The sequence below is a fragment of the Chelonia mydas genome, chromosome 1 (assembly GCF_015237465.2).
Source record: "Chelonia mydas isolate rCheMyd1 chromosome 1, rCheMyd1.pri.v2, whole genome shotgun sequence".
In the NCBI taxonomy this organism is placed as follows: domain Eukaryota; kingdom Metazoa; phylum Chordata; order Testudines; family Cheloniidae; genus Chelonia; species Chelonia mydas.
In genome coordinates this window covers 165,492,890-165,507,740 of record NC_057849.1, presented here as the reverse complement: position 1 = coordinate 165,507,740, position 14,851 = coordinate 165,492,890, and the positions used below count along the sequence as shown (strand labels likewise).

At 44.1% G+C, this 14,851-nt stretch overlaps 1 protein-coding gene and 1 long non-coding RNA gene across 2 annotated transcripts in view; one reads left to right on the top strand and one right to left on the bottom strand.

Moving 5' to 3' along the window:
• ADAMTS5 (ADAM metallopeptidase with thrombospondin type 1 motif 5) overlaps positions 1-3,995 on the bottom strand; it is a 43,500-nt gene extending 39,505 nt beyond the window's left edge. Inside the window, exon 1 of the mRNA XM_037905557.2 lies at positions 2,970-3,995. Coding sequence (XP_037761485.1) covers positions 2,970-3,995 — 1,026 coding nt within the window. The remainder of the gene's footprint in view (positions 1-2,969) is intronic.
• On the top strand, positions 3,625-13,099 carry LOC119566853. Its single transcript, XR_006287971.1, has 4 exons — positions 3,625-3,758; positions 4,164-4,591; positions 5,252-5,351; positions 11,924-13,099. It is a non-coding gene; the product is annotated as an uncharacterized LOC119566853 (long non-coding RNA).
• Positions 13,100-14,851: the final 1,752 nt, after the last annotated feature.

The window sequence follows — 14,851 nt, the reverse complement described above, 5'->3', positions numbered from 1 at the left end:
TATCTCACACATTTGCTCCATGCCTGAAAAACAAGCCATTTAGAAGAAGACATCTGGATGCACAAACACTGAGCACAGCAGCATTCAGAGCCCAGGAAAACATGGAGCCATAGCTTGGCGTCTAGTTGCTAAGCAACCTACTTCATACATTCAAAACACAGTTGTAAAAGTTGGATCCTCATGCCAACTGCTGCTTCTTCTCATTGAAAAACAAAACTCTGTGTGTGGGGGGAATCTTTCTTTGAGGTTAAAAAAACCTATTTTCTAAGAGCTGTACCTCTTCTGCTTGTTGATCCTTTAACGCTTTTTCATGTTTACATTCTGAGGTCTAACTGAGATTCATTTTGAACCTTCCAACACCATCAGATGAAAGCGGTATGGATCTCAGCACATTCCCTTCAAAAACAGTCCAGGAATGCACATAGTAAGAAAATACCTGTGTTTTTTCTCATTAAGACAAATATACCTATGATGCAACCTCCATGAGCTTAAAATACAGGGCCAGATCCTCAGCTGATGTAAATCAGTGCAGCAATTCATTAAGTTGAATTGAGCTATGCTGATTTACGTCAGCTGAGGATATGTCAAATAATTAATTGTGTCAAAAACCATATGACCAAGCAAACTGCAGCCAATGATTTTTCTTGGAACATATTTTTGTTTGTTTGGTAATAGTGCAAACTATTTTTCCATATGAAGGCTAATGTGTCCTATGAATGTTATTACTATAATCACTAAGATCAAACTGAGACTGCAGAAATTGTGATATTTTGCTCTTTGCTGTGATATTTTCATCTAAAATAAATGTTTAGGATCAGATTCTACCACCTGTAGTCCCTTTGAAGCCTAACTCACAGAGTAAGATATTATGCAATGCAGTCCAATTGTTAGCGATCATCTCAAAGTTTAGGGCCACAATCTGCCATCCTTATTTGTGTGAAGCAGGATTAGTCCCATTGAAATCGACAGAAGTACTTACAGAGACATGTGAGATTGACAGAATTTGGCCCAGAATCGCCATTCAATATTGATGTCTATAATCAAAAACGAAAGCAGTTTGACACAATCAAGCTAGCTTCCTCTCCTTCAGATTGTAATTAGCAAGGTGACTGTTTTAAAATGAGATCTGATATAGCTTTTAACAAACAGAATGGATGGGTTTGAACTGCCACAAGAAAGCGCCTGCTGTACAAGTTTGGGATGACAGAGACGGAGCCTAATATTTCAAGTATTTACAGCTACAAAAGTAAGCCAGTCTTTTTTCTTTCCCTTTCCTCTTGAGCACCTCCTTCCAGAAACCATCCAAAGAATCCTTTTTGGCAGCCTCCTGTGATGCAGCAAAGCAAGAGAATTCAAACTAACAGAAAGTCCTGCAGTTTTTTATTATTTTCTTACTGAGGAAAGAAAAAATATAACTGAACGGGATATTCTTACAGTAGATCATTGCCTAAACTATACCACATGTGCACAGGAGCAGTGCTCCTTAACTATGTATGGCAATGCAATTAAGGCACTGATGCAGAGTTTTGCATGGATGAGAATTGTGGTATCTGGCCTTTAATTGATTAGGAGACCAATTTTCACTATATGGATAGCAAGGTACTACATGCTCCTCCACAAACTGAGTTGAACTGAGTTAGTGTGGCTTCGTTTATGTGTCTTATATTTAAGTCCTAGTTTTGTACCACAAGTTCTGTATTCCTCCAGGCCTAATGCCATTTTTCTGTCATGCTGGGAATACCATGTTAAATTACAGCAGCTAAGCAGGGAAGCTCCTTAAGGTGTTATCTACCAATTCATTCTGTTTTCCTAATCTCAATCGGTCAAATTCATTCTTGGATTAATTTGGTCTAATGGGTGTTGTCAGTTCTTTACTGTGACTATACATAAATGATGGAAGATGCACTACTGTTAACAAGGAAATGTGAAACAGACTATGACAGCAATGTAATTTCTCAAGTGGAGATGAATTTGCTGATCTTGGTCTAGTCCAGGGATCGGCAACCTTTGGCACGTGGCCCATCAGGGAAATCCGCTGGTGGGCCGTGCCAGTTTGTTTACCTGCCGCGTCTGCAGGTTCGGCCGATCGCAACTCCCACTGGCTGCGTTTCGCTGCTCCAGGCCAATGGGGGCTGCGGAAAGGGGCGTGGGCCAAGGGATGTGCTGGCTGCCGTTTCCAGCAGCCCCCATTGGCCTGGATTTCCCTGATGGGCCGCATGCCAAAGGTTGCCGATCCCCGGTCTCGTCTCTAGTAGCCATGTGTCCAGATTATACAAATTAACACCGGCCCTAAACACTTGCAGTCTCTATCCAAGAGTAGCCCAACTCTGGACTAAACATGGGGTGCTGCCGGCCAGGGAGGCAGTGCATCAGCAGATGCGCCAGAGAAACTTGCAAAGCACCTGCACTCATTACACCTCAGTTTAGATAGCACCATTCATAAAGTTTGGAGGGTTTTGTTTTGCTTTGTTTTTTTAATCATCATGATTCTGTGGTGTTGTCAACTAAGCAACTAGTTAGGAAATGAGGTAGGATCCCACACAGCTGGGGTTTGCAATCAGCTTTGTTGCTGTCCAGCGCAGTGACCTACACACCAACAGAAGCGAGGGTCAGACACCTACCCTGCAGACTGGAGGACTGTAAAGGTGGATGTAAAAGAAAGGGAAACAACGGAGGAGGAAGGAAAATCAGGCCAGACAAGAAAGGAGGGTAATTAACCACTGAAACAATTGACCAAGCGCCATGGTGCCTTCTCCATCACTGACAATTTTGAAATCAAGATTGGAAGTTTTTCTAAAAGAGATGCTTATCGTGGGGACATTCTCTAGCCTGTGCTCTACAGGAGGTCAGACAAGATGATCACAACGGTCCCGTCTGGCCTTGGAATCTATGACTCTAGAGACCACTGTCCCATTGTGCGGAGCCCTGGTTGGGCTGGGCAAGGGGTGCCAGGGCCGCAGGCCACCTACCTCCCGGGTGAAGAGGATAGCGGCGTCGTAGTGCTCCTCGTGCCCGTCCTCCAGCGGGTTGTGCTGGTGCTGCCACTTGCAGAAGTTCTTCAGGGTGGTGGCCGCGTTCTTGTTGACCTCCAGCCCCTTCTCCTTGTCACCCAGCACCACCACCTTCACCACGGCCAGCCGGATGGGGTTCTCGATGCTGGCGTGCCCGTAGAGCCGGGAGGCAATGGTGGCCAGGGTCAGCAGGTAGTGCTGCAGGCCCTTGCCGTACTTCTTGGCCATGGAGCCGTCGGCCACCAGCAGCAGCTCCACCTGGCGGGCTCTGGAGATGGAGCGCTTGCTCCTGCGCCCGGCGCCCGGCGGGGCAAAGGGCCCCGGGGCCAGCTGGGGCTGGGCGGGGCGCTCCTGGCCCCCCCGCAGCCCGCCTTTGCCTTCCAGCGGCGGGGCCTGGCCGGAGCCGCGCGTCTCGCAGCTGGGGCGCGAAGGCACCGTCTGGAAGCTGAACTGGTCCTTGCGGAAGAGGTGCGGGATCGGGGCGGAGCCGGGCCCATAGACCCGCCGCGGGGCCGCCCCCTTGGCCCGGCGCAAGGGCTTCACCGTGTAGCGGGCGTGTTTGACCGCGAAGTAGCCATCCAGCCCCCCGCAGAGGTTGAATACGGCCAGGGACTGGGGGCTTCCGTCCACCGTGCCCCGGTAATAGCAGTGAGCCCAGCCGCGGGGGTGCTGCACAGGGGCCTGCGGACCCACCAGCTCGTCCCTCTCCAGATCCAAGAGGAACCTGCTGCCCCCCGCGTAGAGGAGGTAGCCCACCTTGCCTCCCCCGGAGTAGATCTGGTCAATGTTCTGCACCGGGCCGCTGGTCCGGGGCAGCTGCTGGGGGCCAGGCTGACGGGACGCTGCTGCTGCTGCCGCCGCCCCGGGAGGCGGCTGGGTTTTATCATCAGCAGGTGCTGCTGTTGTTGCTGTTGGAGATCCGGTCTTGGCAGCGGCAAAGTGCAACTCCGCAGCCAGCAGCAGGGAAACAAACTTCAGGACCATATTTGTCTCTCTTTAAAAAAAAAAAAAAAAATCACCCGGTGGAGATCAACAGCGGAGCTTAAGAGGGGGGGAAAATCCTCCCGAGCTTGAAGCAAGTGTGAGTGGGAGGAAGGGGGAAAAAATGTCAACAAAGGCAGCTCGCGTGTGAACTTTTGCGTTTGTCTGCAGGGAAGAGTCGGGAGCACATGGAAGGAGAGCGCCACAATCCTAAAACAACTGCTGCCCAGGAGGCGAAGAAGGGAGGCTCACACCCGGCGAGCGGGGAAGTTTGAGCACTTTCCGCTCTTCTTCCACTTCTCTCGTGGAGTCACTGCACCATCCTCCCCAGCAGAGGCCGGGGGATCCGCTACAGATCGGCCCTTTCAGCAGCAAGTGCCTCGCCTTCCTTTGCCCCCTTTTGTTTGAAGAGAGGAGAAGAAACACACACGCCAAAAAAGGCTCGATCGTCTCCGGTGAGATGGTTAAAATAATAATAACGATAATAATAATGCCCTGGATTTTGTAAAACAGCTTCTCCCTTTCTAATGCGGGTTGTTATCCCCAGTCTGTCGATGTGAACAAGAGGAGAAGGGAGAGAAATGTGAAGATGAGAGGAGGTGGAACAATGAATTTATAGCGGAATGCCATCCTGCAATGGCAATTTCAACAATTCGTCACTGCAGGCTGCCTCTTAAAGGGAGAGCTTCAAAACCACCACTCCCACACTTCCTTCTCATTTAATCAGACACAGAGAGAAACTGGGGGGGGGGGGGGGGGGGAGAAAGAGAGAGGGACTGAGTGGGGAGGAGAAAAGGAGAGAGAGAGAGAGAGAGGGACTGAGACAGGAAGGCAGGAGAGAGAGGAAGGAGCGAGGGGAGGAGAGAGAGACCGGGAGAAAATGTTTAAGAAAAACACAAGATTTCCTTTGAATCATTTAAAGCCACAGTGTCGCCTGGAACTGTTTGATATTTCACAACTGATCGGGGTTGACTAAGCTTTGCTTACCTCATGTCCCGCAAGGTTCCTTCCCTACCTTATTGTTATCTGTGTATTTTTTTTAAGTGGATGAGACAGTTTTATGCCTTTTTTTTAAATGGGGATAGGAAGTTGTTGGGGCTTTTAGAAGTGATCCTTTCCACAGAGGGCTGTAAAGCACATGATATCACTTGGCTGGGGTTGTGCAACCAGCAAAAAGGATGAGTTGCTCTGTTTAACGGGAAAAAGAATTAGCAAGCCGGTGTTTTACAGTGACTTACTGCTTCCTGTATTTACTGCAGGGACACAGATCGCTGCAGGAGGTTTTCTATGACATTTGACTTTAGAAGTTGGGGAGATTCATGCCTCTCTTCTCAGGGCAGAAGCTGCCACATTTACCGGGTTAGAAGAAAATGCAAAAAATTTCCTCCCTTTGTCTGTATGACTGTGATTCTTCTGCACACACGCCTGTCATTATTTCAAGCAAACTGTCATTTAGTCTGGGTGGGCTGTAATTTCCTTCAATTCCCAGGGAGGAGACAGGGTGGGGAAGAGTTAACACTTACTTTAACCTTTGGAATGCTTTCAGATACTTAGATCATCCCACCACTTCCACACACACAATACACACATTTACTTTTTCATCTGATCACAACATGTAAAGCTATCCATACCCAGGTGAATTGTCTGATAAACAGTACAACAGTTCCTTAGAAGGGAACGAAGAATCACTGCCCTGGTCTACACTACGAGTTTAGGTCGAATTTAGCAGCATAAGATTGATTTAACCTGCACCCGTCCACACCACAAAGCCATTTTTGTCAACTTAAAGGGCTCTTAAAATCAATTTCTGTACTCCTCTCCGACAAGGGGATTAGCGCTGATATCGACATCACCGGGTCGAATTTGGGGTAGTGCGGATGCAATTCGATGGTATTGGCCTCCGGGAGCTATCCCAGAGTGCTCCATTGTGACCGCTCTGGACAGCACTTTCAACTCAGATGCACTAGCCAGGTACAGAGGAAAAGCCCCAGGAACTTTTGAATTTCATTTCCTGTTTGGCCAGCGTGGCAAGCTCATCAGCAGAGGTGACCACACAGAGCTCATCAGCACAGGTGACCATGGAGTCCCAGAATCGCAAACGAACTCCAGCATGGGCCGAACAGGAGGTACTGGATCTGATCGTTGTATGGGGAGACGAATCCGTGCTATCAGAACTCCGTTCCAAAAGATGAATGATGGACAGAGGCTATAACAGGGACCCGCAGCAGTACCGCATGAAAATTAAGGAGCTGAGGCAAGCCTACCAAAAAACCAAAGAGGCAAACGGTCGCTCCGGGTCAGAGCCCCAGACATGCCGCTTTTATGATGAGCTGCATGCAATTCTAGGGTGTGCCCCTAGCACTACCCCACTCCTGTCCGTGAACACCTGCAAGGGGGGAGTCTCATGCAACAGGGATAAGGATCTGGGGGACGAGGAGGAGGAGGATAGCGCACAACAGGCAAGTGGAGAAACCGTTCTGCCGACAGCCAGGAACTGTTTATCACCCTGGAGCCAATACCCTCCCAACCCTCCCAAGGCGGGCTCCCGGACCATGAAGCCGGAGAAGGTACCTCCGGTGAGTGTACCTTTGTAAATATAATACATGGTTTAAAAGCAAGCATGTTTAATGATTAATTTGCCCTGAAGACTTGGGATTCATTCATGGCCAGTACAGCTACTGGAGAAGTCTGTTAACGTGTCTGGGGATGGAGCGGAAATCCTCCAAGGACATTATTAAGGGGACATTCAGAGGTGGCCATTCCTGCTGGGCTGTTTGCCTGAGGCTGAAAAGAAATCATCCCCGCTTTTAGCCACGCCAGGGTGTGGGGGGGCCTGTTCACGCTGAGCTGTTCGTGTTTCGCTGGCAGAGATCTTCCCTGATACTAGTCACGTGGTGGGAGGAGGGGTGAAGCGATCATCCGAGAGAATTGGGTGGTGGGGGCTTACCATGGCTGCCTGCAAGCTGCAAGAATCCCGCAAGGTTCCTTCCCTATCTTATTGTTATTTGTGTATTTTTTTTAAGTGGGTGAGACAGTTTTATGCCTTTTTTTTAATGGGGATAGGAAGTTGTTGGGGCTTTTAGAAGTGATCCTTTCCACAGAGGGCTGTAAAGCACATGATATCACTTGGTTGGGGGTGTGCAACCAGCAAATTACAATGGGAATATTGGTTTTGCTGAGGTCTGAGCGAGTCAGTAAACTGCACCAGCACACTTTTAAACATCCAAATGCACATGCTACCACCATTCTGCACTTGCTCAGCCTATAGTTGAAGAGCTCCTTACTACTGTCCAGGGTGCCTGTGTATGGCTTCATGAGCCATGGCATTAAGGGGTAGGCTGGGTCTCCAAGGATAACTATAGGTATTTCAACATCCCCAACAGTTATGTTCCGGTCTGGGAAGTAAGTCCCTTCCCGCAGCTGTTCAAACAGATCAGAGTTCCTGAAGATGCGAGTGTCATGTACCTTTCCCGACCATCCCACGTTGATGTTGGTGAAACGTCCCTTGTGATCCACCAGTGCTTGCAGCACCATTGAAAAGTACCCCTTGTGGTTTATGTATTGGCTGCCAAGGTGGTCCGGTCCCAAGATAGGGATATGCGTTCCGTCTAGCACTCCACCACAGTTAGGGAATCCCATTGCAGAAAAGCCATCCACTATGACCTGCACATTTCCCAGAGTCACTACCCTTGATAGCAGCAGCTCAGTGATTGCGTTGGCTTCTTGGATCACAGCAACCCCCACAGTAGATTTGCCCACTCCAAATTGATTCCCGACTGACCAGTAGCTGTCTGGCATTGCAAGCTTCCAGAAGGCTATCACCACTCGCTTGTGAACTGTGAGGGCTGCTCTCATCTTGGTATTCTTGCGCTTCAGGGCAGGGGAAAGCAAGTCACAAAGATCCATGAAAGTGCCCTTACGCATGGAAAAGTTTTGCAGCCACTGGGAATCATCCCAGACCTGCAACACTATGTGGTCCCACCAGTCTGTTCTTGTTTCCCGGGCCCAGAATTGGCATTCCATGGCATGAGCCTGCACCATTGCCACCAGGATGTCCAAATTGCCAGGGCCCGTACTTTGATAGACATCTGTGTCCATGTCCTCGTCACTCTCGTCACTGTGCTGCTGTTGCCTCCTCGCCTGCTTTTGCAAGTTCTGGTTCTGCACATACTGCAGAATAATGCGCAAGGTATTTACAATGCTCATAACTGCTGCGGTGATCTGAGCAGGCTCCATGCTTGCCGTGGTATGGCGTCTGCAGGAGAGCAGAATTGCAGCGGAAGCAGTGGCTGACAAAGGATGCCATGAGAATAGATAGAGCACGACGAGAGGACCTGCGAGGTGGATTCATGAGAGCAGGAGAGCAGAGTTGCAGCGGAAGCGGTGGAGGATGACGGTTAGCACCGCACACATTTCCCAAGGAAGAACACACGTACCCGGGAGTCCATGACAGACAACATGGAGAAATCCACTATTGAGACAATAGCAGCAGAGCAGAGTTGCAACGGAAGTGGTGGATGACGACGGTTAGCAGTCCTACTGCACCGGCTGCTGAAATCAGTATGGCATCCGCACGGAAAAAAGGTGCGAAACGATTGTCTGCCGTTGCTTTCATGGAGGAAGGGGCGACTCACGACATGTACCCAAAACCACCGGCGACAATGTTTTTGCCCCATCAGGCATTGGGAGCTTAACCCAGAATTCCAATGGGCAGCGGAGACTGTGGCATAGCTACCACATTGCACCGCACCGTAAGTCGATGCTAGCCATGGTAGTGAGGACACACTCCAGCGACTTAATGCGCTTAGTGTGGACATACGCAATCGACTGTATAAAATTGATTTCTTAAAACTGACTTCTATAATATCGACCTAATTTCGTAGTGTAGACATACCCACTATAAGGCAGGCCTCAGAGAATCATAGAAAACTACAAATGGAAGGGACCTCAAGAGGTCATCTAGTCCGCCTCCCTTTGTTGAAGCAGGATTAAGTACACCTTGACCATCCCTCGTGGATGTTCATCTAACCTGTTCCACTTGAAGAAAAGGAGGGCACTCAGGCGTAGGAGAGCATTGCTTCTGCTGTTCCCATTCACCTACCTGAGAGAAGGTCAAATCACACAACTTTCATTTGCAGTAACTCAAAGATAAATCATTACTTGAAGCAAAGGAGTCTAGTATGATGCATTTGGTGTGTGTCCTTTGAGGTTCTCCAGAAAAGGACAGATTGCATCAGGTGATTTACAAGGGTTCCAAGAGCCCATGCCACTTAGCTTTCCATGCAGGTTAGGACATCTATGTGTCATCTCACATAAGTGTTTAACTTTACGTACTTCAAATAGTCCATGGAAGTTAATGGAACTACTCACAGGAATTATATTTAAGCATATGTAAATTCTTGCAGGATCAGGACCATATTATCAGGCAATTAAAAGAATGTCAGATTAGGGTTTGAATTCAGCATTCCTGGAGACTCCTTAAAGAACAGAATACTTTTTTAGATAACCATCTAGACCGCATGTTAACATTTGTAAACCATTTACAACACAAATATTGCCATATAAGTGCTAAGTAATATAATTGACGTATCCCTAGTCTTAAATTATATCATTCAATGATTATGCCAGGATGAGAGTTCACAAATGAAAGTTTGCATCTGTTCATTTCTCTATGCAATCCTTTGTTTTTCTGAAGATACTAGTACTTGGATTCAATAGTTAATTTCTCTGAGACCTGGTAATGCTTATTCCCTGTTACAGTAATTTGCGAGCATCAGAAATTGTTGGCAATGAAAGGCTACATTATTAGAGCCCTGCATGGATACAAAACTTGTATCTGCATCCGATCCACAAAAATGATCAGCTGATATCCGCATCTGCGGAAGCCAATATCTGTGGATAGAAAGTGGATAGCCACCGATTTCCAGAGCTTTAGATATAAAATTTGGATCTGCATCCATCTGCAAAAATGGTGGTGGATATCTGCATCCACGATGTGGTTATCTGTGAATATCTACGGATTTGCAGAGCTATATACGTTATGCTTCAGGAATGACTCATCGTTTGAAGTTTCTTGAGCTACTTCCCAGAGCTGGTCAATATTTTCTGAATTTTGTAATTTTATGAAAAGTCAACATTTTCATCGTTTTCCCACCTTTCAATTTGACCAGCCGCAGAATTGATAGAAATTTTTACAATTTTTGACATTAAAAAAGGGGGGGCGGGGAAGAGAGGAAGATTTTGAGAAAATATTCACAATTTCCTTCCTCCCCTTTTTTGAACATCTTGCATTATTGATTGTAGTCATGAGTAGGCCTAGTTACCCTCAATGAAGTCTTTTCTTATTTACTTTAGTAGGAGCTGGAACGGGCCCTTGGAAAACATTTAGCACCGGTCTGAACCAGCAAAATACCTTTGAAAGATGGGCTAATGACAAGATGGATGATAAAAAAGTAGCTTGAATAACCAATGCAGAACTCTTATTAATAGTGTGAGTTCTCAATGAAAGGAAATACAGAACTGAAGAGACCAATGTAATGTTCTTCTACATTGTAATATAATTCCAACGGCCTTTTTATAGCCTAGGAAAAAGAGAAAAATGTTAAAATGATTATTCAGATTGGCTTGTGTTATTGCTTATCCATTCTGTTGCCCTAGATTGTCTTATAGCTAGAGAAACTCCCTCAAATTTTAGCATATAGAAGACACCATTTCCCCAGAAAGGATCTAGATTCTTAAGAAAGACTTGGGCTTATAACATACTATTCCATGGAAACAGTATTGGAGAGCTCTACAATTTACATTTCAGAATAGTAATAATTCAGCACTGTGACAACTGAAAGCTAGTTCAATTATGGCTTCTATTCTCAGAATTTTCAAGTCTGTAAATCACTTAAGATAGTCTTCTTTTCCTCTATATTTTGCTTTCTTAGCCCCTTTTACTCTTACAGCGTTCCCTTTAAACTAGAGAGCCTGGGAGCACATCTCAGGTTGTGGATAGCACTAAATCCTTGTCAAACAGTTTTGACCTGGAAATCACAGGACTGACCTTTCCCAACTGAAAGATACAAGGCCACAAAATCCTCAATTAGATCTAAAGCACAATTTAAGTAGTTAAATACTTTAGAGCAATTTCAGCACTGGTTTAAACAGACCCAGTCCTATTGACTATAGAGCAGCAGGAGGAGCTGCTTACATCAAGGTTGTATCTCACCCTTTGTCTGTTGACCAAGAAAAAGCTTAGAATTCTTCTGGTAAATTTGTACCAGTAGCATGGGATTTCTGATTAAAGGGGTTTTGCTGCATGGGAGATATGTCTCCATGAAGTAACAAACCACAGCAGTAAGGTATTTTCTCCTATGATTGAACAACTTAGGCTGCCTATATTTCTTGAGAGGACATTTAGATGTTTAGTTTCAGAGATTCCAAGATCAGAAGGGACCACTATGATCATCTAATCTGACCTCCTATATAACACAGGCCATAGAACTTCCCCCCAAATAATTCCTAGATCATATCCTTTAGAAAAAAAACATTGCATCTTGATTTTAAAATTGTCATCGATGGAGAATCTACCACAACCCTTAGAAAATGTTGATATGATGTTAATCCGTTTAGCTGCTCTTCCCTCAGAAGTCGTTCTATAAAATGTCCGTCTTATTTTCTCACTTTTTAGGTTTTCAATCTTATTAACAGAGATGGGCCTGAATAAAAACCATGGACCTGCAGTACCAAAAAATAATTTATCATTAGTCTGTATATATTTTATTGTATTTATATCTCCAATGGGTCATTTTTAATCTAAGACTGGTGGCAAATCTGTTTTTTATGTTAATCAAGTGTGGGATATTAGTCCCATTTGTTTCTCGTCTTCACATATTCATATTAAACTCATAGCCCTAACATTTTCCTTTTCCTTTATTGATTTTCAGGAGAACTCCCCCTAAGAAAGCCTACAAAGGAGAATAAAAACTGCCATATAAAAATGCTCTAGTAGTCTTCATAGTTCAATAGCATATTTACAACCATGACTAATACTGAATGCTTCAGAGAGGGAATAAACTCCATACTGCACCTATATGTGCAATATCATCACAAAACATTTTTTCTGATTCCAGTTGATCAGCTTATGCTGTAAAGAATAAAGACAGAGAGACTTTTTCATTTTATTCTGGACATTGTTACTGCTCTTATTGTCTTTTTTATGTTTTGAATTTATTTTTTATTAATTTATGATAATGTAATACTTTTACATAATTCCTTTCATCCAGAAGTGCCTTACAAATGAATTGCAGTCCCTATACACCTGGTTTGGAATAGGACAATTATTAAACACCACACACAGTAATAGTGCTCAATAGTGCTCAAAAGAGGAAGTAAAAAAAATTAGAGCTGAATCTGACCCCTAGTCTTTATAACCAGGGTCTGGCTTGCAAATACTAAAGCCCCTGAATAATTTTATTCATGTGAGTAGTCCCACTGTGTAATTCATTGTAGGATCAGACCTTGACAATGGACTGTAATATTAGAAAGGTTTCAGAGTAACAGCCGTGTTAGTCTGTATTCGCAAAAAGAAAAGGAGTACTTGTGGCACCTTAGAGACTAACCAATTTGAGCATAAGCTTTCGTGAGCTACAGCGCACTTCATCGGATGCATACTGTGGAAAGTGTAGAAGATCTTTTTATATACACACAAAGCATGAAAAAATACTTCCTCCCACCCCACTCACCTGCTGGTAAGATATTGCATTGAAAAACTAAGTATCAACTACTGGTTCAGTAGTAATAAGGTGTACAATGAGTCCAATGGAACTACTCACACGCTATTAACTCAACTCACTATGTTACTCACATGTTTCAATGTTCTCAGGATCAGGCTCATTCATTTCTTCTTTGAAGAGATTACTGTGGTGATGGCCTATGACTTTTTTTTTTTTTTTTTTAATGTCATGAGTTGGTTTCTCTTTGTTTTTTCCTTTGGAGCAATTGCTATGACATTAGTTTAATATGCGCTTGATAATAAGTCCTTTACTTTGGTTGTGATAAGAAGTTTAATATATTAAAATCCATTTCTGGATTGGTCAATAAATACAGAAAGTTTTCACGCTTTTATGGCCACCTTCTTTCTTAGGCAGGGACATGTCTATTATCTTCTTTCTTAGACAGCGACATGTTTAAATAGTAATTCAGTTCTGCCTCTTTGATTGTGGTGAAACATAGCAGGCCTGATTTTCCACTGCCTAGCACCTTCTGTAGCTAGTTACACCAGTGCAAACACTGCCATTCTGGCTTAATTTTAAACAATTTATTTTGATCATTTGGAGTAATTATTCCATATTTTGGCTCTTTTTTATTATTTTGGATTTAACAATAATTAAGAACAAAAACCAGACAAGTCCTTTAGGAAGGGGAAAAGTGCAGATAGATTTCCATTTATGGAAATCTCTCCCCAACGCTGTTTGCTGGAATCCCTTGGTTGTAGTCAAGCCTCAGTGTAAAGACTGCCTACTCAGAGCAATCTGGCCTTCACCATTTTAACTACCCTTCTTCATTAATTCTTCCTTGGGAATAAAGAAATGTTTATGCTAAGATTAGCTGAGACCCCCTAATTCACTGGGTGGGGATTATTTTAATTATGAATTTGTGTAAAAAATGTAAAACCGACTGTTTTTAGTGCAAAGACTGTCAACCCAAACCCAGATGTTTCTACAATGGGCTTTTAAGAAAATTCAAAAATAACGTAATCAGACACACAACATATAGGCAGCACTTTGAAAATGTTGCCATCTCTCCCCAAGCTTTTAGGACTACCAGGCTTGTACCCTATCAATTACAACATCCTTTCTACCCACAAGATACCTACATAGAGCCTAATTCTAATCCTTTATTTCTTCTTAATAATCTTCCGGTAATTCTTTGTAACCTTTGCAATAAAAATCCATCACTGCAGCATATTGATTTGGTCAGTAATTTTAACAATCCAAGCATACAGACCTTAATTTTTAGTCCATTTGTTTTAAACATTTCTTTTGAAAATACATTCAAAACCAATTAAGCAATTTCCATGGAAAGTGCTCATTAATAAAGGAAATATGTTACAAAATCATTTTTCAAGCCGTTCTAAGAGATGTGTTTTTGTTTGTTTTGTATTTTAATAAGGTCTAGGTGAGTTGCGGTTTGTAGTAGAATACACATCCTTTCACCGACAGGTTGCCAGGCTGGGGTTTTCAAAAGCACCTAAGTGACATAGGAGCACAAGTCCCACTGACTCTCCTTGGGACTATGCTTCTAAGACAATTAGGGGCTTTTGAAAATTCTACCACTAGTTTATATTTAGCCATGCTTGATAGTGATTAAAAATTGTTCCAGTAACCGCTGCTAGTTGTTACCATCTGATACTGAAATGGGATTGTGGGCGTGCTCCAGTCTCTAGTAAATAAGTAAGCCATCATCACAATTGGCACTGCGCTGCACTCATACTGGCAGTCTCAGCAGACAACCAAAGATTGAATACATCTGGAGACTGAACTAACATCTTCATCTCATCCACCCTGCACCTGGGTGGAGGTAACAGAGAAGCTTGCATTCCATCTGTCTCTGTACTCCTTTTTTTTTTTTTTTTTTTAATAGAGGAAGGACTTCAGTTTCCAAGGCTGCCAGTTCACCATTTTTTGTAGGCCCTGATTTATTTTTAATATTATTTTAAATTAAGAGACTATATTTGCCTTATAAAGCATTAAGATTGAAATATTAAAGTGGATTAAGTATCATCACAGTGAAGAGCTATACACTGGCACTGATTCATGTTATTTCATGAACACCACAATTGTCCAGTTGTTTCTTTCATGGGATTGAAAAGT